The 26,803-nt window shown below is 44.1% G+C and overlaps 1 protein-coding gene across 2 annotated transcripts; it reads right to left on the bottom strand.

Moving 5' to 3' along the window:
* Positions 1-496: 496 nt before the first annotated feature.
* ncoa7b (nuclear receptor coactivator 7b) lies at positions 497-13,062 on the bottom strand. 2 transcript variants are annotated; one of them, XM_079290689.1, is made up of 17 exons: positions 12,963-13,062; positions 11,881-12,046; positions 8,566-8,717; positions 7,184-7,254; positions 6,990-7,097; positions 6,802-6,903; positions 6,039-6,164; positions 5,770-5,954; positions 5,211-5,365; positions 4,253-4,837; positions 3,981-4,152; positions 3,733-3,880; positions 3,454-3,582; positions 3,171-3,323; positions 2,542-2,637; positions 2,376-2,449; positions 497-2,266 (listed from the first exon to the last, which is right to left on the bottom strand). In XM_079290689.1, the coding sequence occupies exons 2-17, from the start codon at positions 11,916-11,918 to the stop codon at positions 2,131-2,133; spliced, it is 2,430 nt and encodes an 809-aa protein (XP_079146815.1). In that variant the 5' UTR covers positions 11,919-12,046; positions 12,963-13,062; the 3' UTR covers positions 497-2,130. The 2 variants fall into 2 exon arrangements, with proteins under 2 accessions (XP_079146815.1, XP_079146816.1); XM_079290690.1 differs by lacking the exon at positions 6,039-6,164.
* Positions 13,063-26,803: the final 13,741 nt, after the last annotated feature.

Raw genomic sequence — 26,803 nt, 5'->3', positions numbered from 1 at the left:
AAATGAACAAAACTTCGAGGATATTATAGAGGAATACATGCAATCCATTTAGTTACCTTTCAATAAATGGCAAACTTCTTGTTTGTGATCTTAACTATGACAGTAAGTAGTTAATAGCCTGTATACTGACCTGTAGGGCGACAAATTCAATATGGATATACGTACATTTAAGGTCTAACAAATTTAAACTGCAGTGTCCGAAAACAGAGGTGGAGTGAAACCTCCTTCATCCTCACTGCATCTTTTCAGCTTCATTATTTCCTGTTACATCAGGGTGTCTTACTGGAAGTTGATTACAGTAGATGCCAGTCTTCCTTCACTTGTCCTACAATAAAAACATGCCAGCATTTGGTCACTGGTAATATTCAATACAAATCATTTACATGAATATCTTTAGGACATTAAATCACACTGAAGGGCAAAAAAACAAAAAAACTAAATGAAACATGTTGAGATACAAATTTGACAAACACAACCCATTATCATATATGTATATATTTAACATTTATTTAAGTTTAAATGCGTTTGCTATCACAACACAATAAATAGATCCTTAGTGATAACACAGCAGTTTTGGATTCACAAGAAATAATACTCAGGGAGCCTTCACAGTTACAACACAAGACAACAAAGCTCATTTTCACATGAAGCGACAACTGGTATTAGTGAATAGTATGGCAGGTATCAGAACAGTGGTGTCACACATGCAGTCTTGCAGTATCACATATTCATACACTACAAGCCTGTATCAGATACACAAGATATAAATGAAAATGTCTTTTCCGTGTTAGTAGATCTGAATTTTTAGTTCGTGGCATACCAGAGTGCTGAAAACAAACAGTCCATTTCACACCCATTTTAAAGTAAAGCTGACATGTGGTTGGACAGGAAGCTTCCCTCCTGTAGTGGTGATCAAATAACATTTAGTAACAATTTGACATGGAAGCGATGCTTAATTACACTGGTCCACAACACAGCATTGACTGTCGATTAATCCTGTAGTGCAAAGGGATGTCATGTTAAACCTCGACCGTCTCTCTGAACGATTAGAGATGCAACTAAAGAGAGATAAAAAAAAAAAATCAGTCGACGTGAGACGTGAATTCAACACTGACAAACAGTCAACAGTGCTTATTGGGTCCAATCAGAAACAGAAACATTTAACACAACATTGCTATAAAAGTACAACTATTTAAAAAATAAACACAACTGAGCATTCTTTGTAAAAAAAAGAAAAAGAAAAAAAAAACAATGTAAAAAATTTAAATAAATCTGAAATATTTTATAAAATATAATGAGCTCACAACTGTGGAATTCAAATACAACACATTTGATCATTGCAAACCTGGCTTTACTAGTTGTTTTAGATTTTACGGGGGAATTAAATGTAGTTGTGAGGAAATGCAATGGGACGTTCTCATTCAGGTCATCTAAAACTCGAAAATAAGAGAACAAGACGGCCCTCAGAGGAAGTGCAAGACCTCCATTGTAAACAATTACAACATTTCCCTCTCTGAAAGCTTATGTAATCTCCCTGAAAAACTCCACTCCCTTTAAGTTTGAAATGCATTGGATCGTAAAAATCAAATAAAAAAAACAAACAAAAAAGATTCTAAACTTCACTTCGTCTTCAGCACATAACCCTGTACATTCCCATAGATACTAATTACATCATTATTTCTGCACAAATTAACCAAATGCATTATGGGATACCTTGTTCTTTCATACAGATTTAAAATCTTTTCGGGATAACCTCAGCAGTAACATCAGCAGCCTTCTTCTTCTCTCTCTCTCTCTCTCCTCATGAGCTAATGGCAGTCTGCATGCTGGGAAAGCTGGAGGCATTGACGGATGTCTAAGGCAGCTAATGAACTGAGAGCAACCACATCTTCTCACACTTCCACCTTTTGAAAGACGGAGGACCCAGACATGAACTAGGCCAACCTACCCGTTGGCCAAACCCACCTCAAAACAGTACTTTCCAGTCACCGTAACAACCGCACTCGCTTCTCTCGCGGAACATTTAGCGTCAATGTGGGACAGCTAGGTTCGCCTCCAAGCGGTGCGTAATAGACTTGGGGTTGTTTGAAGCTGGGAGTAAATACAGGAGTAGCTGGGGAGCAGGTGAGGCTACTCAAAGGTCCAGACCTCCACACTGTGGATGTTGAAGTCTTGCTGGACGGAGAGTGGCTGGTTGTTGAAGGTGGCGCATTTGGTGGTGGTTCCTCGGTACAGCTCGGCGTCCAGCCACAGACCCAGCTGACCACTGCAGAGGGAAAACAGGTGGACATCATCTAAAGGCAAACCCTTTGTTTAGATTGTACATTTGTGAAACGCATTAGCTTGTAGTTTGCAGTGCAGCTGGTACTACTTACCCTCCTCCTCCCATCTGAAGAGAATCAGTATTGCCCTTCACAAAGTAAGAATTCTCCCCCGTCCAGCGGTACACCTAAAAATCGAGAGCAAACAATGTTTGATGTTGCCATTGGTGGAATAGAAATAGGTACCCGAAGTGAGTTCTTAAACCAACTCGATACAAACCTTGATCTCAGGACAGAAGCTGTAGAGGAATGTCTCTCCGGTGCCGTAGCAGTGTTCGCTCACTCTGAAGGGGTGAGTCGAGAAAGCCCCAAATATCTGTGACAAGAGTCAGATTCAGTTCCAGGATGAAAAGAATCACCATGAACAAGCTTAAACTGTTTCAACTAGTCGTTAAAAGTTATATGAATATATGAAATGAACCCGATGGCATACATTCTACTGCAGTGTAGAAGTCGCCAAAGTCCAACTTTTTTTTCCCTAATTCATACACTATGTTGTGGCTTGGCATCAGGAGCTCGGCACGCAACGCATCCTGGTACATGTAGCAGAAACAGCGAAAATGCATAACATATTTGTGTACCGTTAAAAAAAAATAGTGTATGTTTTTGCAAAATGAAAATCGAATTAGGAAGTACATGTCATTGTTGCCAAGTGGTTGGGCTGTCATTTTTATAGAGACAAATAACTTCTTAATATCACCTCTTTGCATTTGTTTCACCACCTGCGTATCAAGCCCATGAAAAAAACATCTACTGATGATCAGTGGCCATTTCCTTAGACTGCTATTCCCCTACAGTATCATCAGCCAGTCACTTACATACAGTACATTCCTTTGGCCAGTCATCTACCTGGTTATCCATATCTTTGACGACCAGCAGCACGGGACTGTCCACGTCTGCCAGGCTCCTGTACAGAGTCTTCAGGCTGGTCCCATGTTTCACAGTGCTGTAGGCCAGTCTCCAGGGGTAAATCTGCACACGGGCCGGCAAGCGACTGGCAAGCTGGAGGGCGAACACATCATCAGCGTATTTGCACGTTTGCACGTTTGTTCCTCAAAGGTTTCTCGTCAGCAACTGACTTTTTCATGTGGTTAGCAGCCAGAAACAAGCAACTGGTTAAATCAAAAATGACCTTCTCAACGTGCGTGTCCTGCAGCAGCAGATCACTGGTATCTCTGAGTATGGGCAGCGCATCAAGGGACAATTCGCCGTCACAGCTGCTGAAACTCTGCCTACGCTTGGCCTCATCAATGGTGATGATCTTGGAGCAAAACAAGTGTGTGAGCAAGTCAACTTTAAGAGAAATCAATGATACAAAGACAAAACGGGCATAAATGAAGCTTATTTCAACAGGTCAAAGAGTTTAAAAAAAAAACACGCCGTGCTGCCCTCCTGTTTCTGCTGAGCTTACCTCCCAGCTGCAAGATGCAGGGTCACTGAAGAAGTTGTCAATCATGTCCAGCTCATCTTTCTCCACCACAACAAAGCCCTGCTCTCGAGCCTCCTTCCCGTACACATCCGGGGACCACTGGACGAAAAATGCATAGAGGTGGTCCACCCTGGAGCACGCACAAACATTGGATTGGTGAAAAGCCTATTGCTAGCTTACACTGATTGTAATTCAAAAGAAGGATCGAGTATCATCCATCATCGTCTCACCTTTCTTGTGGCACAGCAAACCAGTACTCGGGCTGTTTCCCCCGGCCCCCAAATGAGTGGGCAGGACTTAAGGTCCTCCCGGTGGCAAAGGACTTCCTCATTGGCTTCCCCACTTTGAAGCACAGGAACATCGGTGGGATTTTACTCTTCTCCTCTGATGAGTAAAGCATGTCTATAGAGAAAAGGAGCGTTGTAAAATTGAGAAAGAGAGTTTGATTAGTTGAATACTACACTCCTAATTGTGGGCTTCATTTCCGGTTTGTAATTCCTACCTTCTATTGGAGCCTGTATCCTCTCCAGCAGCCATGACTTCACTTCTGCCTCATAGCTTTTCTTCCGTCTCTCCTCCTCACTGACTTCAGCCCCACCTGCTGGTCTGTCTGGGCTTTGTTTCTTTGGATTCGAGTCCCCACGAATCTCAGAAACCTCCTTCAGACTCAATTTTCTGTTTTGGACGACAGGTGCGCTGATTATTTCACCGTGCGCACCGTTCAGCAGCTCTTCGGTCCCTTTAGGTTTCATGTCTTTGGTTTCCTCTTGGTTTGTAGGGTTACCACGCGAGCTGCCCTGTTTTTCAGTCTCTGAAGAGAATTGTATTGACTCGCCGTTCTCGATGGAGCTGTTCTGAGCTACGCCCTCATCCTCTTCATCATCAAGCTTCACTGTAGTTTGAGAAAGAATCGCCGTGTCCTGAAAGCCTCCCCGGCCTGGGCGGCTTGGTCCTAGTTCCGGTTGGTCCCTGCTGACGATGGAGGGCGTCCCCTCGGCCTCTTCAGTGCTACCGTTGACAGTTGGCTCCAACTCTGTGAATCCTTCGTCTGACGGAGACTTCTCGGCCTGCTCGCCCTCTGTGCTCGCTGGTATAAAGAAAAGAAAAGAGTTCATCAAAACATTTTGTCAAGACATTTTCATCATCAATCAAGCTGCAGATTTGGTTTCCAAAAAACATTCACATCTGAGAAGCTGGAAATGTTTTGGCTCGTTGAAGAATAATCCTCGAAATAGAAAAGAAACAAACTAATTTGGATGCTCAAGAGTTGACGATGCAGAAATATTTGGTCACTGAGCTGAATTTGAAAATTCACGAGCTACATTCATTCATATGAAAAAAGAAATAAAAATTGCTGTTGTGGAGAGTGAAAAAAACATAGATGTCAAAAGTCATAACCCAAAGTAAAAACAAACTTTGACTCCTTACAGCCAACTACAGTCGAGATAACACATGATTACCAGCTTCTAAGAGCGTTGATTCGATGTCATCCAACACGATTGGTCGCTTCGGAACGAGAGCTTCGTAGCGGCTGAAGGGGTTTAGATCTCGCTCTGATGGCAGTTGCTCCCACTCGCCGGGCCTGTACACAGGACATAAATCCTGGGGTAGGTCTCTGTGGGGTCACGGGGCATCACACAAACCGCACCGCAAACCCGGATGAAAACGAAAAACAAAAGAAAACAAAAAGTCCAAACTGAAATTATAAATGACCAGAATGATACAAAGCAAAATGACACACGTGTGATGAAAAACAAAGCAAAATAAAACTTAATGAGGATTAAAATGGAAAAATTACAAAACTGGAGATTTTAAACGAGACAAGATCCAGCGGAAACAAAGGTACTTCATAAAAAACATTGATGTGTTAAAGAGTGAAATGTTAATCTGCGAATCTAAAAAGGGCTTTGTACAGTTTCATTCTTGAGAAGAACTGGAAGGAGGAACACGAACGACTGGAAGAGGAACCGCTACCAAAGAGGGAAACGAGGAAAGCGAGACGGTTTCGAGAGCTCTTACGATGGCAGAGCGTCTTTGAGCTTCATGCGCGACACGTCGTCATACAGCGCCACAGAGACGACCTCCTCCATGGGGCAGATCAGGCCGTACTCCTCGCAGCCGTGCTCGATCACCAGGGGGTCCGACTTGTGGGGGTCGAACATGATGTTGTTGGGGGTCACGATCAGCACGCCTCCCACCACTCCCTGCAAACAATGAAGTAACGCATCAAATTACCAGAGTCATTTAGGAAATGAAATGCGTCAGCGTTCATTTTCCAGGCTTCTTACCATGCCATCGGTGAAATATTTGCAGCTCATCTTGATGAACTTAACCGTTGCCGGGCTCTCGTCCTCAGAGTTTGGGGAGAGCTCACGCCGGAGGGACTTTGTGGACATGCAGTTTAACGTGCCGTCCTGAAGGAAGGTTAAAGGACAGATCACAGGCCTGAATGTCATGCCTATTGTTGAAGAGTCTTATCGCCGTGTGGTTTCAGCTCTCAGCAGCCTTTTAGGCCTCCAGATCATGTCATATTTATTACTCACTTTTCAAAAGTGCCCCGAAAGTAGCTTTTTCACTCGACTATTAAATGCTGGATGATGAAATTACTGCACTTAACGTTTAAAAGCTGCTCACTCATACCACAGATTGAATTTGTTATCCATCACGGAGGGTATCAGAAATTACATTGCGATGACAATAAAACATTTTGTCGCATCTCTGAGCCATAATAATTCGTTTTTACAACATTAAAAAAGCAGCCATTGTAGACGGACAATTTTGGACAAAGCTTGAAAACGCACAAAAAAAAAGTACAAGAGTATAATCAATAGAATTACACCAAATAAAGATCAAAAGTGGATTTTTTTTAAGGCATTTTTGCCCTTTGTGAAGAGTTTCATAGTCAAGATTCAGACAGAAATCATAAGAGACAGAGCGGATGTCGTTTTATGTGCCTTTTAACAACTTCTTTTAGAAAAATGTCCCATGTTGCTCGCTGTAAACTACTGCATAATGCCAGTTACTCTAAGCAACATATCACTCTTTACTTACATGTGATGCTTTCTCCGACAGGCCATTTGTGAAGCAGGGATCAGAGGAAGTCTGAGACTTGAGCTCAGCTTCTGCCTGGCTCACATCAGGGACGAACAGCTTCTGTAACAACGATGATGGAGAGCTCACGGTGAGACAGTCGGGAGGAGTAATCGAGCAGTGGTCGGTGTCACTGCCGAGGTTCTCACCTGACCGGGGTAGACGCTGCGAGAGAAGAGCTTGTTCAGCTGGACCAGTTTGTTTGGGGTGACGTTGTACTTCAGTGCGATGCTGGCGAGGGAGTGATCGGGCCCCACCTGTAACAAGAGATGAACTCATTTGAACCTTTCTGCTGATGAGTCAGCATGTTATTTAAATGTATTTTCACTCTCGTTTTGCTCACAATGAACTCCACTGTCCCCGGCGGTCTCTTCTTCTCCCTCTTGGTCTGATTGATACTTTTGCAGCCGTCGTCTAGAAGGGAAACAGAAAATGAGATGCAGACGAAGCAAAACTCCAAACAGAGAATGATCTCACATGGAGAAAAAAAAACAATCTAAATCTAAATAAAAAATGAAAACACCATCCATTGAGGGCAGTAAAAAGAAATGTTGATCTCTAAATATCCTGTGCTTAGTTGCCTTTTGAGTCAGTACCAGTGACTGTTTGTCCCCTGTCATTATCCAGCCTTAAAACACTGCCCCACACATGCTGAAGCAGTTATCATAAACACAAACTGACGCTTGTAGTAGACAAGGTCCACAGTCAGCATTTTCGTCTTGCCAAGAACACAGCAGCTATTAGCGTACCACTCCCTGAATGCTGAATTACACTGCTGCCTCGTCAAGGAAAGAGGGCATGACTAAGCATTAGACAGACAGCTTCTCGCTGCTCTGCACTGGACCGAGCATTAGAGACAAGTCCTGCTGCCACTTCTACGAACACTGCTGCTTATTCACTTCATTTACACTGCGACTGGTAATATTCTAGGACGCATTGCAGGCTATGGACTTGCAGCGGAAAGCGCATATAACCTAAAGAGTTATGGGTTGTTGTTTTTGTCTGTTACACTGCAGGGACTCGTATTTGATTTGATGGGCTGCACTTAACACTATTGTGGTCTTATTAAAATAAGATTAATTATTAACACACATACTGCAGCGTTTACACAGCTGGCTGACCCGCTGCACGCATGACTATAGTCAATTATTACAGTCTATATGAAGGGCGTTGGGGACGATGAACCCAGAAGCACATGACAGAATGCTGTATAATGTAGCGTACAATGAATGCAGGTTCGAGTTGGTTTATTGTTGTGCAACTATGAAGCTACAGATGACCTGACCAACTCTCAGGACTCACACACTCTGCGAACACGCCGCCTTAAATGTCATCATCAACTGTAAAACAGTACAATGTGAAACGGTTATGCAACTTCCTGTTTAAAAACTGCTGAGGTCGTTCCCAACACAGAGGACCCTTGTGTCGTCAAATAAAAGAGCAGGGGTATAAACCGCGACAGTAATACCACGAGCTGACATGAGAATTTACAGTGTACTTGCAATAATAGTGGATTATGACGAGAATAGTTATAATTTACAGGGACTTTACCCAGTGATTGTCTCAGTGTTCTGTAGACGGGAGAGTCCTGATCTGATCATACTGAGAGGTGCAAGACAAACCGTCTTCCTGCTCCACGGTGTCTCAACCACGAACACATAATACCAGAAGTATTCAGAGCGGCCCGATTCTCCAGGTGTCCATGTATTTCATTGCAGGTCTTACCCGAGGCCGCATGTGGCTTTGCGGTTATTCTCTGCAGGTCTGTCTTCTTGTTGGGGTCATTTGGGATGTCTGGACAGGAAATCACAGCCGGGTTCTGCTCAGTCACATTCTTTTCCGATTGGCTCTGCTTGAGCTGTCGCCGCCTCTTCAGCCTGATGGGACGGTCATATGTATGAAATGTAGGTAAAATGAAGAAACGTGAGTTTAGAAGACTTATGCCATGACAACTTTTACATGTTTGGCTAATACACGTCATGTATGAACATGTGCACAGGCCGCGGATGGATCACCGAACGGGCCTAGCGGGCACGGACCCCAGGGGCGCACAACTCCAGTGAATTAAGACCTTGTGTCCAGGTGCTGCTTTTGTGCTCAAAGTTACTGGATTGAGCTTTAACTTTTCTTTCTCTCTTTACTTTGCCGTGTCAGCTGTATTTTCATCTCAGGCTGAACCTTTTCCCCTATTAAATCATTAACAGTTGAGGCAATGATGTAATGGCATATCTAGGCCCTGTTGAGGTTCATAAAGGGGGAACTGCAGTGCAGAGGAACCAAGGGTTAGTGGTGCACTTAAGGATAGTGCTGACCCGAGGAGCCCCAAAGAAACCTTAAGTGTTGATATGAGCTCGTCAAGAAAAGATAAGGCCACATTGATTTATCATAATCGTTGAGCGATAGGGACGGTGCAGCCCTGCGAAGCCCCGGGCAAAAGGAAGAATAAAAGAAAAACGTAAGGAGAAGTGTTTTTAAGTGTTCCAGTGCTTTAATGGAAAGGCAAGAGTAGGTCGATAAGGCTGCGGACAGACACGGTTCAGGCCTCGCCCACAGCCTCAGGTCTCTCTCTCCCACTTTAACTGAGCAGCACACATCTGGTAGTGATGAACTCAAGAATCTGCACGCACAGTCTCGGCAGCACAGCTTGTTTCACTTTGGGTCAGGCGCAGAGCATCTCTCAAGCCTTCATCTCAAGATTTTTCCCTTTCTCGGAACTTACAGTGTGTAAGCAGTGCATCCAGAACTAACATCATGACGGAGAAAGTGCAAAGTTAAGAAACAAAACAAACTATGTACACAACATCACGAGTTACATCAATAATCACACCACTCAAGTCAAAAGGCACACATGGCAGCAAGAATCTTTTCGTTTTTGTAATATGAATGTTTACATGATTTGAGATACTTATCGTTGTTTTGGTTTACCCGTCATTCAAATGTGTTCAAATTGTCGATGTTTCGTATACATGTGCAGTGTTGATACACATTTATTATTGGATGCAATGTTGATGTAACTTTATAGTTGTCGTGTGAAAATAACAGTACAAACATTGTTGACCATATGCATTTGATTTGAATATGGACCCAAGGCAACAACGAGTGTGAATTCCCCCAAAACAACAGACGACAAACAACTTGCACAACACTGCATGAATACAGTTGTTTTCAGGTCAAATGTGACTTTGACATTATGTGCGCTGTCGTTTTGCTAAATCAAAGTTCTCAAGCAGACAGTGTCAAAAAACAACTTTCACTTTTGTAAAACAATAACATGAAAAATTCAATGTGGAGCACACGCATGCCAATGTTACTCCACATTGACCTTTTCTTCCATTCGTCAGGAAGCGAGGCAGCGTATGGTGCAACGAGCAGGAGAGCTGCGTGTCACAGCAGTAGCTGTTGTTCAGAGATAAGGCGGATTTTCCTTCCTGGCACCTTCTCTCTGTCTCTTTCTGGTCTGGCTATTGGTCCGTTACAGTCCTAGAGGCCTGCACGAGTCTCACTTATTCACCTCTCACCTCTCTGCTGTTGTTCTCCTGCACACCGCCTTTGCAGGAAAACACCACCGACCACTGACTCAGCCCAACGCCTGCAATCCCGTTAAGACCTAATGCACACTGCTTGTCAAATAATTAGAGAGCGACTGAGATGTGATGCCTTTTAAAACAAATTTAAATAATAATGTCATATTTCCAACGTAAGCCAATTCAATCAATACAAGACACATTGCAGGTTTGTCAGCACAGCCTGAACAAGTAACCCAACACAAGAAAGAATAAAGGCCATTAGGCTACACCGCATTACCTCACATCATTTATCACAAGCCTACACTCAACAGCTCCAGTACTGACAGCACTCACTCGACGACTTCTGCTTCCATCGATCAACTTGTTTATCCATTTTGCAAAGGTTACCTTTGGCCTTCATTGCTGTGCAACTGTTAAAACAAGACAAATAAGTTATGTCTACATCAGGATGGGAATTAAGGAAAAACACATCTGCTACTAGTTCATGTTGCCACAGCAAACCCGCGTTTTATTCTACAACCATGCTTCATTAATAGTGTGTCTATAATCTGTCACGCTATGATATACTGTTCATGTGGAACCGGCAGGAGGGATGAGGAATAAATCAAGCAGAACGAGAACTTTAAGTGTATTTTAAGGATATTTAGACACATTCAAGCCATATTACAGTACAGTGCACGCCATTTACATTATTCACTCAGCTCTCTAAAAATAAACACCTGGCAGGAGTTGTTAATGAGTGGATCGTGCAGTTCTACATTACGTCGAGACGTCACACAGAAAGCGCTGATTTTTGTCCACAACTCGTCGATTCCTTGTCATTTCTACGCACCGTAGCTGTGACAAGGCTCTTGGCACACAATTCCTGCTATCCGGTTCCACAACGCTGCCAAAATCCAATTTTACAGTCAACATCATCCCTGTGGATCAAGAGGCTCTGACGCACGACTCGGATTATATGAGGCTGTATTGGCTGGGTGCAGCTCAGACACAGGTGACTTGCCAGTGCCAACACATGAATTAAAAAAGGGTGAGGATTGTTAATTGGTGAATTCACCTTTACGGCAGATTGTCAAAGTACAAACGATGGAAACGCCACGATGTCCGACTAAGAAGATTCTGACTGGAGCCTACAAGCATACGATACCTGGACTGAGTTACACAGATAAGAGCAAAAACACTTGCTGTGCACTTTTGGAACCAATTCTGGTCAATCTGACATTTTTTCTCTCCTGTTAAAAAGTTTTTCTTTTATATGTAAAGCCATCTGAGGCAAACGTGTGATTCTTAAACAAAATGGACACAAGCAAACCTACATGGCATCTTAAAGAGAGAGAGAAAAAGGTGAATATCTATACTCATTTAATGCCAAATGCAATGTACCACCTTAAGATGAAAGCAATCTGTCATAAGCACAAGAAACATGCTGAATGTTGGAGCTTAACAATACTTTTGCTGCATGAAAAAAAATACCCTCGAAAGCCAAAACAAAGGCACAGAAAGAGTCGCTTACCTGGCAAAATATCCCGGCTTCCTGTCTCTCTTCTCCATCAGGCCTGGGTCCTAAATCTGCATGCAGTCAAGCGCATCAAACATCCACCCTTTACACACCCACTCCGTGTGTGTGTGTCCAAGCCAGCGGATTTGGGGAAGATCACCTCTCGCGCTTCGTCCTTGTCCTGCAGAACGAAATGAGCGAGGGGATTAGCAGGCCCGCCCTCCTCGCTCAACAACATTCAATTCAATGCAAAAAAAAAAAAGCCCAATAACTGCTGGTGAAGGCTAATCAGCCTAAAAGGGGGAGGGCGATGAAAAGCATCGTATAAGAAGCATGACAATGGCTGACCAACAGGATGGGAATTAAGGAAAAACACATCTGCTCATAGTTCATGTTGCCACAGCAAACCCGCGTTTTATTCTACAACCATGCTTCATTAATAGTGTGTCTATAATCAGCTGCATCTGTTTGGAAGTCCCGTTGACGTAAACACGCAGACCGTCATGGCTCCACTACCTCACACTCAGCTAGCTGCAGCAGGATTAACGCTGAACAAAAACAAGCAACACGCATGTCGCACATATCCCTTAAGAAGAGAAATCAGGCAGCTGCAGTTCATCCATGTGTCGCGTTAAAGTGTTATATAAAAAAGGTAAATGGGTAACCTCAAGAGGAAAGGCTACATTTGCAGCAACGTTGCCCCACCTAACGTTACATTCTTCGGTTTAGCAACTCAATTAAATCCTCTGACTCGGACCTTGAGGTGCAGCGGTAACAACAGCCAGATAGCAGTACTGTTAAATCAATATGTTCCACTGCGCAGGGCACAGACACAGGCACAGTGAACAAGGTCCAGATTTCCAAGTGATTTAACAGCTGTTGCTAACTAGCTAGCCACTTTGTTTACAGGACAATAGCAACCTGGTGGAGATGGTAATGCTAGATTTTGGTCGGTTTCAGCTGTTCTCTTAAAACGACGTTATCTTCTTCCTGTTCGTGCAATCTGGACTAACACGGACGCGCAACACTGATGTACAACGTACGCATTCAAAACGCTACATCTGACAGAAAATAGGTGGCTACATTTGCCCACTTACCTTGCGTGCATCCTCCAACAGCTAACGTTGGATCAAAATGAAGCTCTCCTGCACGGCGCCCTCTGCTGTCATGTGTACTGTAAACACATGAGCGCACCGCCAGTCTTCACCGCATAGACCGTGTACAAGCTAATTAACGTTAGCCAAAGCTAATTTCAGGTGAAGGTTAGTTGGAGATTTGATTGTTGGTGGGTATTACACTACCAGGCGTAGAAAACCAATCACAGATATGCAATGGCACATTATATTGCGCAGGATGGCGCTATCAGTCCCTGGTGGTCTAGTGGTTAGGATTCGGCGCTCTCACCGCCGCGGCCCGGGTTCGATTCCCGGTCAGGGAACTACTTTTTTCCGCTAGCTAGCCAAAAATCATTTGCCCCTTTATACTGTTAAGCGGAGCACACACACACACACACACACACACACACACACACACACACACACACACACACACACACACACACACACACACACACACACACAGTATTATTGCATGACCTCTTGGACTGTCCCAACAGCTCTTGACTTTGCCACCACCTGACTGACTCCTAATTCTACCGCTTGGTGGCGACAGTTCACAACAAATGCTCCTAGAAACAAGGGCCTCAATATGTGAAAGAAGTCAGATTGTATTCAGTACAACAGTCCGCAGCCTACATAAAATATATTTCATATTAAAACAGCCTCCACCATAAGAAACCTTTAACAAACATGGGCTTTTTAAAATTTCTCTTTACAAGTTAAAAAGAACAAAAAGAACAACAACATTCAAAACTGTCTGTGTTGATTCAGTAAAGAGTAATGAGAGTAAAGCATTTTATACTGAGAAGACTCAGGTGAGGGAAAAATTATTAAATGTCTTTTACATTTGTTTTGTATCATGTTTTCAGTTTGCACATCGACCACAACAAAATATATATTTATATGTATATACTGTATATATATATATATATAAAAAATCGAATAATATATCTCAAATATAATTAACATACAAATATAATGTAGTGATAATTCCCACTCACTCCTTTCATGAAAGCTTAGTTGAAGTGAACAATGAGATGATGTTTGTTTGTGGAGCTTGGGTCCCAGAGAGCCCTCTTAGGTGGGACAGACAGAGACCCCCGCTGCAGGCCCTCTCATTGGACAAGGCCGGAATTAACCAGTTCCTGGCTGGCTATGTATCTTTGCAGTTATTTTGACAGGCGTTATCATTGTGAGAGAGGAGATAAGTTGTCTTAGGGATCGCCATGGCGCCGGTGTGTCCCTCCTCCGTCCTGCTCAGACTCCCATCGACCCCTCTCCACCCCCTCCTCTCTCCCTACCCTGCATGGAGCAAAGGATTGTGGGGGACTGTTTGGTTGGGAGCAGGGTTTTTGTTGGCAGGGACCCCGGGGCTCTGGGTATCATCGTCCCCCTTTAGGACCACCAAATCGTCATTTGACTCAGCAAATGGACCGCCATGTCCAACTCCCAAACGTCGCCGTCCACATTCTATTAAATGTTCTCTCTTGCTCTTTGCTCCTTTCCCTTATTTCTAATATTTTTCTTCAAGTTGTGTATTGCAAGGTTATTCTTCTCCTTCCGGGACACACAGACATGGCTTCGAAAGCTCAAAGATTTAAAAAAAAAGGAAGTCACGCTAAGGCAGACGGAGTAGCACAGTTTAGCTGAATTTAAAGCGCGACAAAAAGCCAGCGATGAGCTCTAAACTTTTGACTCTTTAATGTGTAATGTTTTCAAGATGTTGCTCAGACAGGGGCTGTAAAAATAATAGTCTAAGTCCACATCAAACCAACAGCATACCTGGTCTCTCTGTCATATGAGATCACACACACACACACACACACACACACACACACACACACACACACACACACACACACACACACAAATATACGGATCTGGCAGAAGATGTAAAGAAAAGAAGAAAGGCACAAAAGAAAATATGAAGCACATTTTCAGCCCATAAATCTTCATGTTTGTATTTGTGCCACTGAGATGGCATCTGTGTTATTGTTTATGCCTAATAGTGCCATATCCAGTACACATTTAGATATTATCTCATCTTATTTGTGTCTGCTGTTGCAATAGGAGACCTAAACAGTCAGAGTGACTTTCATCCAGTGCCTTAGTTTTGCCATGTCAGCGCATGTAAAGAGACTATCTTGCGTGTATCTTTTAGAAGTGTTGTGATCACAGCGGTCTGACCCAGCACAGGCCTTGGAGAGATTTTAAATCATTTTACTCAGACGTCATACACTTCTAGCTTAGACTACAACCACTGATAACTTCAAGTACACTGTGGCAGCAGGAAGCGGCAAAACCTAAACATTGAAAAAGGATATGTCACACAAACGATAATTGATAGGAATTATGGGAGCCGTAATTCCCTTCTATAAATCAAACCTGTGGGGGGAAAAAATGCAGATTTTCAGTTTTTCTATCTGTGTCTTTATAGGAAGACGATTTTTGAGCAGTAAACTAATTAGGAGAAGAAATCTGTGGGAGAGAGAGAGAGAGCTGCTCCCTTCGAGGATTGAGAGCCCCACTTAAGAATCGGTGACAGATGTAACTACACAGCTCAGTGAATCAACTGACAAAGCTAACGTTAGCTCGCTAATGTACTCCCTGTTTCGGGTGAAGAGTGTAGGAAGTAATGGGATATGGTCGACACAGCTGACATGACACATGATTAAAACGCTGTTTAATATCAAACATACAGTGTCAAATATTTTAAATGATATTTCACTTAAACAACACAATATACGTTAAATTACAAAACCATATTCTAATAACTCAATGATCAAATAACAGAGTTGCTAACAGATGTTTAATAGCAACCGATTTAAGGTTACTGAAGTCTCCGCTAGAACACATTCTCACGGCAGGTCCTGAAATAGTCACACAATTTAAATCTTTTGATTCATGTAGGCAACACTTATTTTCAAAACAAAATTGTGTGGCTCATCACAACTTTCAAACTATTCTGGAACTTCCTTTTGTGCCTTCTCTGCGTTTCAGTTTTTTTTACGATGGTTGAGACAACATTACACGACAAAACAAAGGTCAGGTTTAAGTAACAAAACCACTTAGGTTGAGGGAAAAACGCCACAAACGCGTCACCTAACAACAATACAATGAGGTCGTAAAATGTCAAATAGAACCCAAACCACAATTGCATGTTGTTGGTTCTTTTTTTGCAAACCAGTCAGCTTTAGAGGCGATGATAGGCACATTTCTTTTGGCAGAGCCAGGTTAGCTGTTTCTAGTCTTTGTGCTAAGCTAAGCTAATTGACTGTTGATTATAGCTCCATATCTACCATACACGATTATGATACTCTCATCAAATTTTTGGCAAAAAAGTGACTGAAACTAAGCAGCAGTTACTAAGAACTCAGATATTTAAAAAACTTGTATATGACGCATCACAAGCTACAACCGGCTAGATGTGATGGAGACACATTTATCACTCCCTTGGTGGTCTATGAGAGTCCAGAGTAAGTGAAAGACCACCTTCTAGGTTACCATGAGGTTAATGACCCCCCCCCCCCCCCCCACACACACACACACACACACTGGCTACTTGCACCAGTCATTTAACAAAGACAGAGAGGGGAATGAAAGTGACGGAGACACGGCATGAAACGGCTCCATACTGTATACCATCCAGTGCCACTACACCCACTGTCAATCTGCCAAGTCAGCTGAGGCACTGCAGCCATGATCTTTGACCCAGGAACTACACGGTGGGGGAAAGGTTATCAATGGCGGGGTTTTCCTTCTCGAAGTCAAACGTCCAGACGGTGCAGGAGCCGCACCTCGAGGAAGGAGCAGACGATGTTGGAAACCTAAAGGAGAGATGGACATTAATATTAAGCACTACATCACCCTCTCAAACGCACTTTCTCACACACACACACACACACACGCTCATCAGTGTTTTTGATCACATGACCATGGTAGGGGAGCAAACAGTGCATGGTTGTTTAACCTCCTTATCAGTGGTGTTGTAACAAGTAGAGGAACACACAGGCTGACCTCCACACACGCACACAAACAAGAAACCTCACCAAAGCTCTGAAAATCGAACACTAAAAAGGACGTATGTTCATTTTCTGAATTGTATAACCTTACTTGACGTTCCACAGTTCATACTAACAGAGGTCTACCTGACACTTAGGGAAGCCATGATAATGAGTACAGATCACGACCTATTAGCGAACATTTCTAATAAATCTCCCTCTGCAGCCCTTAACTCTCCTCTGATCTCATCTGCCATGAAAAGAGAGGCTCGTTCTGTACAGTAACCGTCTGTTTCCAGAAGGAAAAGCACAGATACAACTTTGAGCCCCAGCAAACATACCTGTATGAATTATGACTGCGGCTGCTCATTTATGATTGTGCGATAAGTCAACTTTTCATGTACAGTGTAGGTAGTATTCCTTTGAGAGGCAAAGGATATAAGGGGCTATGTTGAAGGTAACTTGGAGTGTGTGCTTACTGAGTGTTTACATGCGTATGCCTTTTGATGTGTGCGTGTTCTAGCGCATGTGCGCTCATACATGCACTCCCACTCTCACACTCAGACTCTCGTTAGACCAAGCCAGCGCCACATCAGTCCATCATCACAGATATGGCTTGTGGCGAGATAGCAGGTCTGGCGGCGCACAAGACATTTTGTCCACTCTGTCATGTTTACTTATAATGATAAGCTTTGATGGATTCCCCCGCAAGCTATAGACGCCACGGTGCACACACGCACACGCGCACACGCGCACCGATTCACACGTGCACACTGTCACGCATTACCAGAAAAAGACAGATCGACAAATTTCCAATATTAGCAATAAAAACTAGTCAAAGAAATAAATGATGTAGACAAACACACGTATGAACAGACGAAGACCAAAAGGCCTCAGAGGGTTAAAGGTCACAGTTAGAGGTTGTTGTGTTTTGTAATCATCTTGGGAAGAAAAATATCTTTTGAACAACTCATGAAAACGTGTTTTTTTTAAATGATTTGGCACTACGGAGACCGGTCAAAGTGTTGTGGGCACAAGAGAAGGCCAACGAACTGTCAAGTGAAGGGAGTAGTTGTGTTTAGAAATGGTGTTCATTGTGTGATATTTAAAAAATCGAACAAAGCAGGTCCATGAGAAATGTTTCACAAGCTCACATGTTTCTATAATTTGGCGTAACTCGTGTTAAACTCAGTAATTCAAGTTAAAAGGCCCAGTCTACTCTGTGAATTTGGTTCAGTCTGAATTAAACGCGGTCTTCGGCAGACTCCGTGTTGCACTCTGTGATCTGTTGCTCGGCCTGTACAATGTTTCCATTGGGTCGGTTTACTTTAGCCTGGCGTGAGGCCAGACCACAGACTGGCTCACTACAACTGTTCTGGACCAATTAAAGAGACTAATGAGGCTTATCATGACAGCCCCCCCCCCCCCGCCCCGCCCCTCCCCCTCCAGCTGATCACATGACACCTACTGTCTCTGATTGATGATCAAACACCTTGTTTTCGTTTGTGATTCATTTACAATGTCTGTTAGTGAATCAATCGCTGCTGTCTTGCCACTTTTAGAGAGAAAATGCAAATGTGGGACGCAGAGTTGAGTCTGGGTGAAAACCGTCGTCTCTGAGTGCAACCCCCTCTTTAAGCTTTAATATGGAAATTAATACGGAGATGTGTTATCTGTTTATCTGTTTCTTTAATAAATTCATGTAACATAGTTACGTTTATTCAACACATTACACTCATAGCTTTGTTGTTATTTCTGGACATACTAGTCAGTTATAACGCAGCGGTTGAGTCGGGTGTTGCTCTCTACAGCGAGCAACTGTATCACCTTCTTACTGAATGATTCGGATGCCACTACACACACATGACACACGCATTTAAGTTGCCCACCAGACGTCGGCTGCCTGGTTTTGCTTACATGCTGCATGTTGCAACACCAAAGATACTTATAGTTCAGGTTGATTAATGTCCTGAAATGGTTGACGGAAGTGTTAATGATTTTGATTGTCCATTTACAGTATTTCTGCCTGATAAGTTTTAGAGAGCAGTGTTTACTTGTTCTTGAGGCCCCGAATCCTTTGTTGAGAAAAGATGTGGTGCCTGATCTGGTCCATGATGCTTTTGGTTTCTCTATCGCTCTGGGGTCGTAGACTGCTGTCACAGAGTCATATGTAGCAAGTTGCATTTTACTCATGCTCCTTTTTAGAGTGCACCTTAAGTTCACACTTTTGTTTTTCCCTCTTATAGTTTAGAGTTATTCATCATACCCAAGGACACAACAGCCACTGGTGAAATCCAGGGAGTGTGTGTCTGACAAAGAGGGTGAGAGAAAATGAGGTGGAGGAGAAGAAATAAGCAACTCAGAAACAACGGTCTGATTCTTATTTTACATCTCACCCCTCCTCACGCTCTGTCAAGGCCACTCTTTTCTTCCTCCTACTTGTTCGGCCAAGAAGAGGTCAGAGTAAGTGAGAGAGCAATAGACACACGCAGGCAGACACACACACACACACACACACACACACACACACACACACACACACACCGCAACCGTTACAAATCTTCTCCGCCTTATCGAGGAAAACACACTGATAAGCGTGTCTCCACTCCCCATCCGACAGATCCATCTCCGAAAAACATCTGAGACACACGTAGGAAGGACCTGGAAATATATTTCTGTGTAACTGGCAGTTTGATGGTTCAATCCCCTCCCATAAATGAGTCAAACCAGAGTTGATCTGTGGAGTAGGGTTGAGTTGGTTTCATTGGGTACACTGATGTTGAGGGATGATAATTAACAAGGTTTAGATGACATGAGTTGTGTGTGAGTGTGTGTGTGTGAGTGTGTGTGTGTCTGTGTGTTTGCACATGTTGGGAGTGCTGCACCTGCAGCTAATGATGTGAAACTTGCCAAACTCATCTGCTGCTGGCCTCCACGCTCCACTCACTCCCCTCAGATCAAACTTGCACCTGTTGACCCGTACAAACACACTCACACACACACACACACACACTCTCACACACACACACACACACACACACCCACACCCACACACACCTTTTACAGATGCTATTTTTTGGGATGACATTCCAGCACTCAGGGGTAAGTGCCTCCTTAACCTACCGTATTCTCAAGCAATTAATCCGCTGGATTCCATGTTTCATGGACTAACACTAACCCTGACGTCACACGTAATCTGTCAAGTGCACTGCAACTGCACTGTCTTAGTAATGGAGATATGAGCTGACGAATGTCAAAAAGAAAGTTAACCTCAGTTTTATCTTCAAACTGAATGACATAATATCTGTCATATACAGTTGTATCAGGCTGAGAAGGTGCCTGGGGAATTGATTTCTAAAGCGGGGCGGTTTAAAACGTGTAATTTATGATGCATAAAGTGATTCCATGAACTTGTGCACTTCATTTTTGTGAAGTGGAAGTAAGAGGTATTGCAAGAAACATGACAGAAGATAACAAAGTGCAGTTATATTGCTACCTCGGGACATATTTGATGCAGAAAGACTTTTATAGAAGTGGATGAGAAGATGAGAAATATTCAGCCCTTGGGAATTTTGATAAGAAACAGCTCATTAACTGAACTATTTATATCTGCTGTGGATGAGATACTTGTGTTTATTTTAGGCTCAAAAGATTGCAGAGTCTATGGAAGATGCTTACAACAGAAAGATGTGAACATATATGAACACAAGCAGTTTGTATGCATTTAAATATGCGTATGTTCCCCTTTAGATGTGCTGTAGATATATACATGCATCAGTGTCAGGGCCGTGGTCAGGATTTTAGAAATACTCAGTCAGGAGTCACCCCAAACATCTGATATTTATTTGGTGAACTGTTCATTTCAGATTTTTGCAAATGTGTTTCATAGCAATCTCCACACCTGCAGAAATAAGATTTTGACGGTGACTTGCTGAAGCCTTTATTTCATCATTATTCATCCGAAAACTAACCAAATGCAACAATTATTGGTCTGAGCTTAAGAATATCTTTGTGTAAGTTTTCAACTGCAGAAACTCTCCCCAAATTCACAAGAAGTGTGTGTGTCCTTCCACGAATTCAGCGTACATCCTTACCTCTCTGTGTGTGTGTGTGTGTGTGTTCTCGTGGTGGACGTGCGGGGCCACTGGGTCGAGGTGGGCTGGGTCCGCGGTTCCCACAGCCTGTGTGGAGGCAGCCTCTGCCGCGCTATCAGCCTCCGTCTCCGGCCCCCCCCAGCACCAGCGGGCCCCCCTGACGTCAGCCCTGGCCTGATAACGGGGGTCCGCAGCAGTGGGGGCGGGAGGAGGAGGAAGGGGGAGATGGAGATGGAGGGATGAGGTAGAAGGAGAGCGCCCGGCAGGGAGGGAGGGAGGGAGGGAGCAAATGGGGTTACACTAACAGAGCCAGTGGTGGATAAGACCCTCAGACAGATAAGACAGAGCAGAGTGTGGAGCCTCTTTTGTTTTCCACTGTTCCTCCTGTCTGGTGGCTTCTCCCTAATTCTCCTCCTCTCCGACATTCTCTCTTTTTCTCTCCACTTCTTTTTTTTCAGACGCAACCAATTTGTTAAGTCTTTCTCCTCCACCAATCCATCCTCTCCTTGTCCAAACAGAACTATTCCTGCTGTTATCGGGCTTGTGCGCTACGACCGTCCCTGGATTGAGGGACCTTTTCTCCTCTCGCTTCCTCATTGTGTTTTTGTTTTCTCTCCCAGTGTTTTGAGAGCAGGGGGGGGGGGGGGGGGGGGGGAGGAAGCCTGCCTTTGACTGACAGCAGAAGACCGTTTTTTGACGTTGATAAAAAAAGTTCTCACACTTGTTTCCAAATCCTCCGTCCTTCTCTCGTTCTTTTCACCATCACACTCTGCATCTCCGTGCACCATTTTAGCCACCCTGACAGCTCTTTGACCCTCTCTGCATGAACTCTGCATGAACCCTTCAAAGACACCAGAACCCATTGTTTTGATGACGTCACCTCACCTTTACCTAACCTGAATCTTACCCCTAACTTGCCCCTCCACGTTCAAACAACAAAGCTTTCTCTCTGCAACTAAGCCCGGTGTATCAGCATATTAAACACCGTCTTTGCATTTGTGTGTGTGTGTGTGTGTGTGTGTGTTCCCTATTTGCTCTTCAGGCCTTCGCTAGCCTGCGGACTTTGGCCACTGCTTATCACAGGGAGAGGTTCTGGGTTCCCTGAGTCTTCACTGCTAAAAATACACTTGCTACAGCTCAGACACACACACACACACACACACACAAACATGCACACACATTCTGGGTGTCATGGGGCGCCCCGCTATAAGGCTGTCAGGCAGATATTCAGCCGACATGATTGGTCAGTGGTGCATTTTGCACATGGGGCCATCTGTGCAAAGCTCACTTGATTATAACGAGTCACTCACAGAACTCCCTTAAAAATATTCTCATTTTTAAAGCCGGCATTTGAGGAAGCAGCACCCAGGAGTGGAATTTTAAATATTATCATACAAGCGTCCAAGAAATATTCAAACGTTGCTTTACAGACAGCGAACACCATCAGAACCATAACGGGGGTTTTGATAGTTGAATTCTTATCGTCTGTAGTTGGAGTGTTGTGTGATGTGTTTGCGCTGCTCTTCAAACAGTGTGAACCAAGACTTCAATTCAACACTCGAGCTCGTCACATATAGAGAACCTGCAGCTGAGGAGTTAATCATTTATTCAAAAAAGAAACACACTCCTGGTTAATGGTGTGTGTGTGTGTGTTAGTAAGACAGAGGAAGAGATGATCTGTGTTGCTGAAGCCAAGGTGTCTTGCTGAGCAGACTTGTCTCCTCAGCAAATCCCTATCCGTACCTATTCAAACACACTTAATCCACAAGCATAACATACAGATAGCGTAGAATAACACACACACACACATACTTACACACATATACACACAAAGAGACATGATCCCATGAATATTGCACTTATTTATCGAAAAACATTCTGATTAATTCACCTGATAAAAACCTTATTAACACATTAACCTTATTAAAAAACTAGTGCTTGCACTTCCATACGACTTCATTGGATATGTTGCTTTTGTACGATATATATAATATAAACTGAAGTGAGTGGATAGTTTTGATATTTCAATAGAATGAGCGCAGCAGAAACGTGGCGTTAGTCAGACAGAGACCCGTTTGGTGACGAGAGTTGAGAGCAGAGCTTTGATGTCGCCCAAGGGGCAATGAGGTTTACAGCAGTCAACCCAAACAAAAGCATGTTGAGAAGCAGCGAGGAGCCAGACATGGGACAGTCCCGTTCGTAACTGATGACTGGCCAAATTATAGCCAATAGTTAACAGAATAATCTTTTTTTTGTGTGTGTGCACATCATGCTGTTCTGCTTACTGCAAACTTTTGTAAAATGTCAAATTTGAAAGGTCTGGCTCAATGACGTCAGTCATTCAGAAAAGTCAGTTGAGGTTTATCAAACAAGTGTCAAGCAAGAACGTTGAATGGATAAACAACACAAAGGGGACTTTGAGAGTCGTCAGACGTAATCAGAGGTCTTCATGGGCCCATTTGACAGACAATGAGTTGTTATTGATTCGCCCTGTTTCATCATTACCAATATCACATGAGTGGATCCATGTCCATCAATCTGATCAGATATAACATGGTGATGTCAGCAGGAACAGATGCAGACAAGAAACACGTTCTGCTTACTTTGCAAAACATGCTAATGACCAACGAGTATGACTGAGTGTGTGCGTGTGTTTCCCTGACCTCTGTTGGCCTATATCGACAGCGTATTATACCTCCTGGGTTTTCCTGCTTCTCCGTTTGAGGTCTTCTTCCTGGAGCCAGGAGTCTACTAGTCTCAGTGAGCGTGTTCGTGTGTGTGTGTGTGTGTGTGTGTGTGTGTGTGTGTGTGTGTGTGTGTGTGTGTCCAAACCAGGCACCAGGAAAGCTGTCCCCGTCTTGGCTGCGGCAGAGATTCAATCATTTGGGGTCGGTGACTTACTTTGGCCCTTCTTCCTTGCACACACAAACGCGCGTGCACACACACACACACACACACACACACACACACACACACACACACACACACACTCACACACACACACACTCAACTCAGTCTGCTGCTGTCTGCCACATACCAGCATCTCTATCTAGTCCCTCACCAACACCTCCTCATTAATGCACACTGAAAACACACACAGTTGCACAGAATAGTGGTTATAAACACACACACACACACACACACACACACACACACACATACACACACACACAGTTGTCACGGGTTCTGGCCTCTATCACTGTCAGTGATACAGCGTGGCATGTGCAAACACACAAATGAAAACACTCACTGTACGTTACAATAACAGAAAAAAAGGACGAACTATGTTTGATTTGTTTTGACTTCTTGTAAACTTCTCACCCTGCATTTGCTCTGATTAGACTGAACTGTGGGGTTTAGTTCTCCTACAGGGGAAGCCTTGCTGCTTGGTCTAAACTTATCTTGCCCAGCAAACTTCTCGTATATGTAAAGCTATAGAAACACAAGCTGAGCCTCTATAGGCATACATTACCTGGAACCATAAACGCATGAATCATTTCTGACTGTGGTGCTACTTTAAACCCTCGCAGGCCAACAGGGACCCACGCCTTGATATTATTAGCTACCAATTGGTGGTTCTGTTATCAGCCAGCAGTTACACATTGATGACAGTTCCCCATTTCCATTGAGGCAATATTGCTCTATTTGCCTTGACTTCTACAAGAGAAAGAGGGGGGAGTGAATCAATACTGCTGTATACGGTTATAGGTTATTGTATAAGGTTCATGTACAGATAGATAGATGGTGGGTGTCACCAGACTTCTGTAGTCCGCTCCTCATCTCTCTCTTGGTGCATATATTTCGGGGTTTTTTAACTGTCTCGTGAGTTCAGTTGTTTTAAAAGTGCAATGCTAAATCAGCGGACTCTTTTAAAGGGCCTGCAGTTAAATGATGGTGTTTTCAACCATGTTACATGATTAGAGCTCTTCTCTGAGCTACTTGATTAACGTGTTTTGATGCACCACGTTGCAGTGGGACAATTTGCATATGGGTATTTTTTTTAATAATTTTTAAATGATGTATTTGTTTGGGGAAATGTAATATATGTTGGGGTCTGATAAATGGCTTCAACATGTGCTGTGGACAAAGACAATCAGGCCTTCACTTTGTCAAGCAAAGGTCTCATCCTGATTTGTAGTTTGAGGAGAGCAAAGGGATTTCACACTCAGGTGTGAATTCCCCCCCCCCAAATAACCATGGTAACCGCGGCAATCTCATTGGCCGAGAGCCAAGAGACCCGAGGACCCCTGTGGTTCGGCCACTGTTCTATAAAACTCTCTGCTGCCCCCACCTCATAGCTTTCCCCCTTCGACCTCGGTTGAGTTAGGAGGCACACACCGCTCTCCTCGCCCGGACCCCCCCGCTGTCCAGGCCACAGAGAATCCAGCTTTTCCCCCTTCGACCTCGGTTGAGTTAGGAGGCACACACCGCTCTCCTCGCCCGGACCCCCCCCCCGCTGTCCAGGCCACAGAGAATCCAGCTTTCCCCCTTCGACCTCGGTTGAGTTAGGAGGCACACAACCGCTCTCTTCGCCCGGACCTTCGTCCTGGACGCATGAAGACACATCGGCCTCTCCTCCCCCCTCCAGCGCGCACGAGGCCACGAGGAAGCAACGGCCCTTCAACCCTACTCAAACCCTGACAAGCCGTTTCGCTGGATGAAACAGCCCGCGATAACGAATCTGCTTCAGCGATCAGTTCAGCGCTTTTTGTTTCTTTTTCTTTTGGTGCACACATTCCGGCGAAGGAAAGACGACAACGCCTCCCTCCTTCACCGACGATTCCCGGTAAGACGCACGGACCACGCCGTCAGCCGAAATTAGATCACCCTCCCTGCCGCGAGGACAGATCACGTCTGCGTTTGCTCCAGCCGAGCCACGCCACGACAGACCGAAACAGCGCCAGCTCAACGCCGCGCTGAGAAGCACCCCCCCCCCCCTTCCTCTCGAAGAAAAAGGACAACTTTGCTCACGAACCCTTCAACGTTGCAACGAAGCATCTACAAGTAAGATTCTTGGCATTTGGGCATAGCTTAGCTTAAATTAACTTAAGTTTAATTCAGGCCATTCATTTATATGTTGATATTCCCGTGTTTTTGTGTGTTTAAGACTGTCGCGTGATATTGAGGTATTACGCAATCATTACGGAGCAGAGAAGCTCCGCTGTATTCGTGTATCAACTATGACTGTTTGCTTGGGATTTATTTGATTTATTTTCATTCATTGTCTTCCACTCCGTGTGGAAGTTCTCTTTTCATTAACTCGACTCGGTGAGTGAGCTGAGGTGCGTGGTTTATCACGGCATAAGTTACCGGCAGTTCTCAAGACGACAGCGGTATATTTATGCGTGATAGAGCCAGCCAACTCAGGCTCACTACAACGCGCACCGCGCGCAGAAGTCTGATTCATGAGCCCCCACCTTTTTTCTCTTTCCTCCTTTCACGAAACACACACACACACAGCTCCGAATTCTACCCCTGGGGAACCTCGTTCAAACGAGCGCCTCACATCACGTGCTGCCCAGGCAAACGTGAATTACGCACAGCAGCCCCATTCTGCCATTTTGTCCGGGTCCCTCGACTCCGCCATCTTTGTAGTTTCTAGCTGTAGTTCTTAAGGCCCCTCCCCTTTGGCCAGCGTCACTCGACGCCGCCATCTTTGTAGTCTTTAGCGTAGCTGTAAGACTCCTTCCTGTTCACCCACAGACCCACACACACACACATACAC

The sequence above is a fragment of the Melanostigma gelatinosum genome (assembly GCF_949748355.1).
Source record: "Melanostigma gelatinosum genome assembly, chromosome: 19".
Classification (NCBI taxonomy): domain Eukaryota; kingdom Metazoa; phylum Chordata; class Actinopteri; order Perciformes; family Zoarcidae; genus Melanostigma; species Melanostigma gelatinosum.
This window is presented reverse-complemented; position numbering and strand designations above follow the sequence as displayed.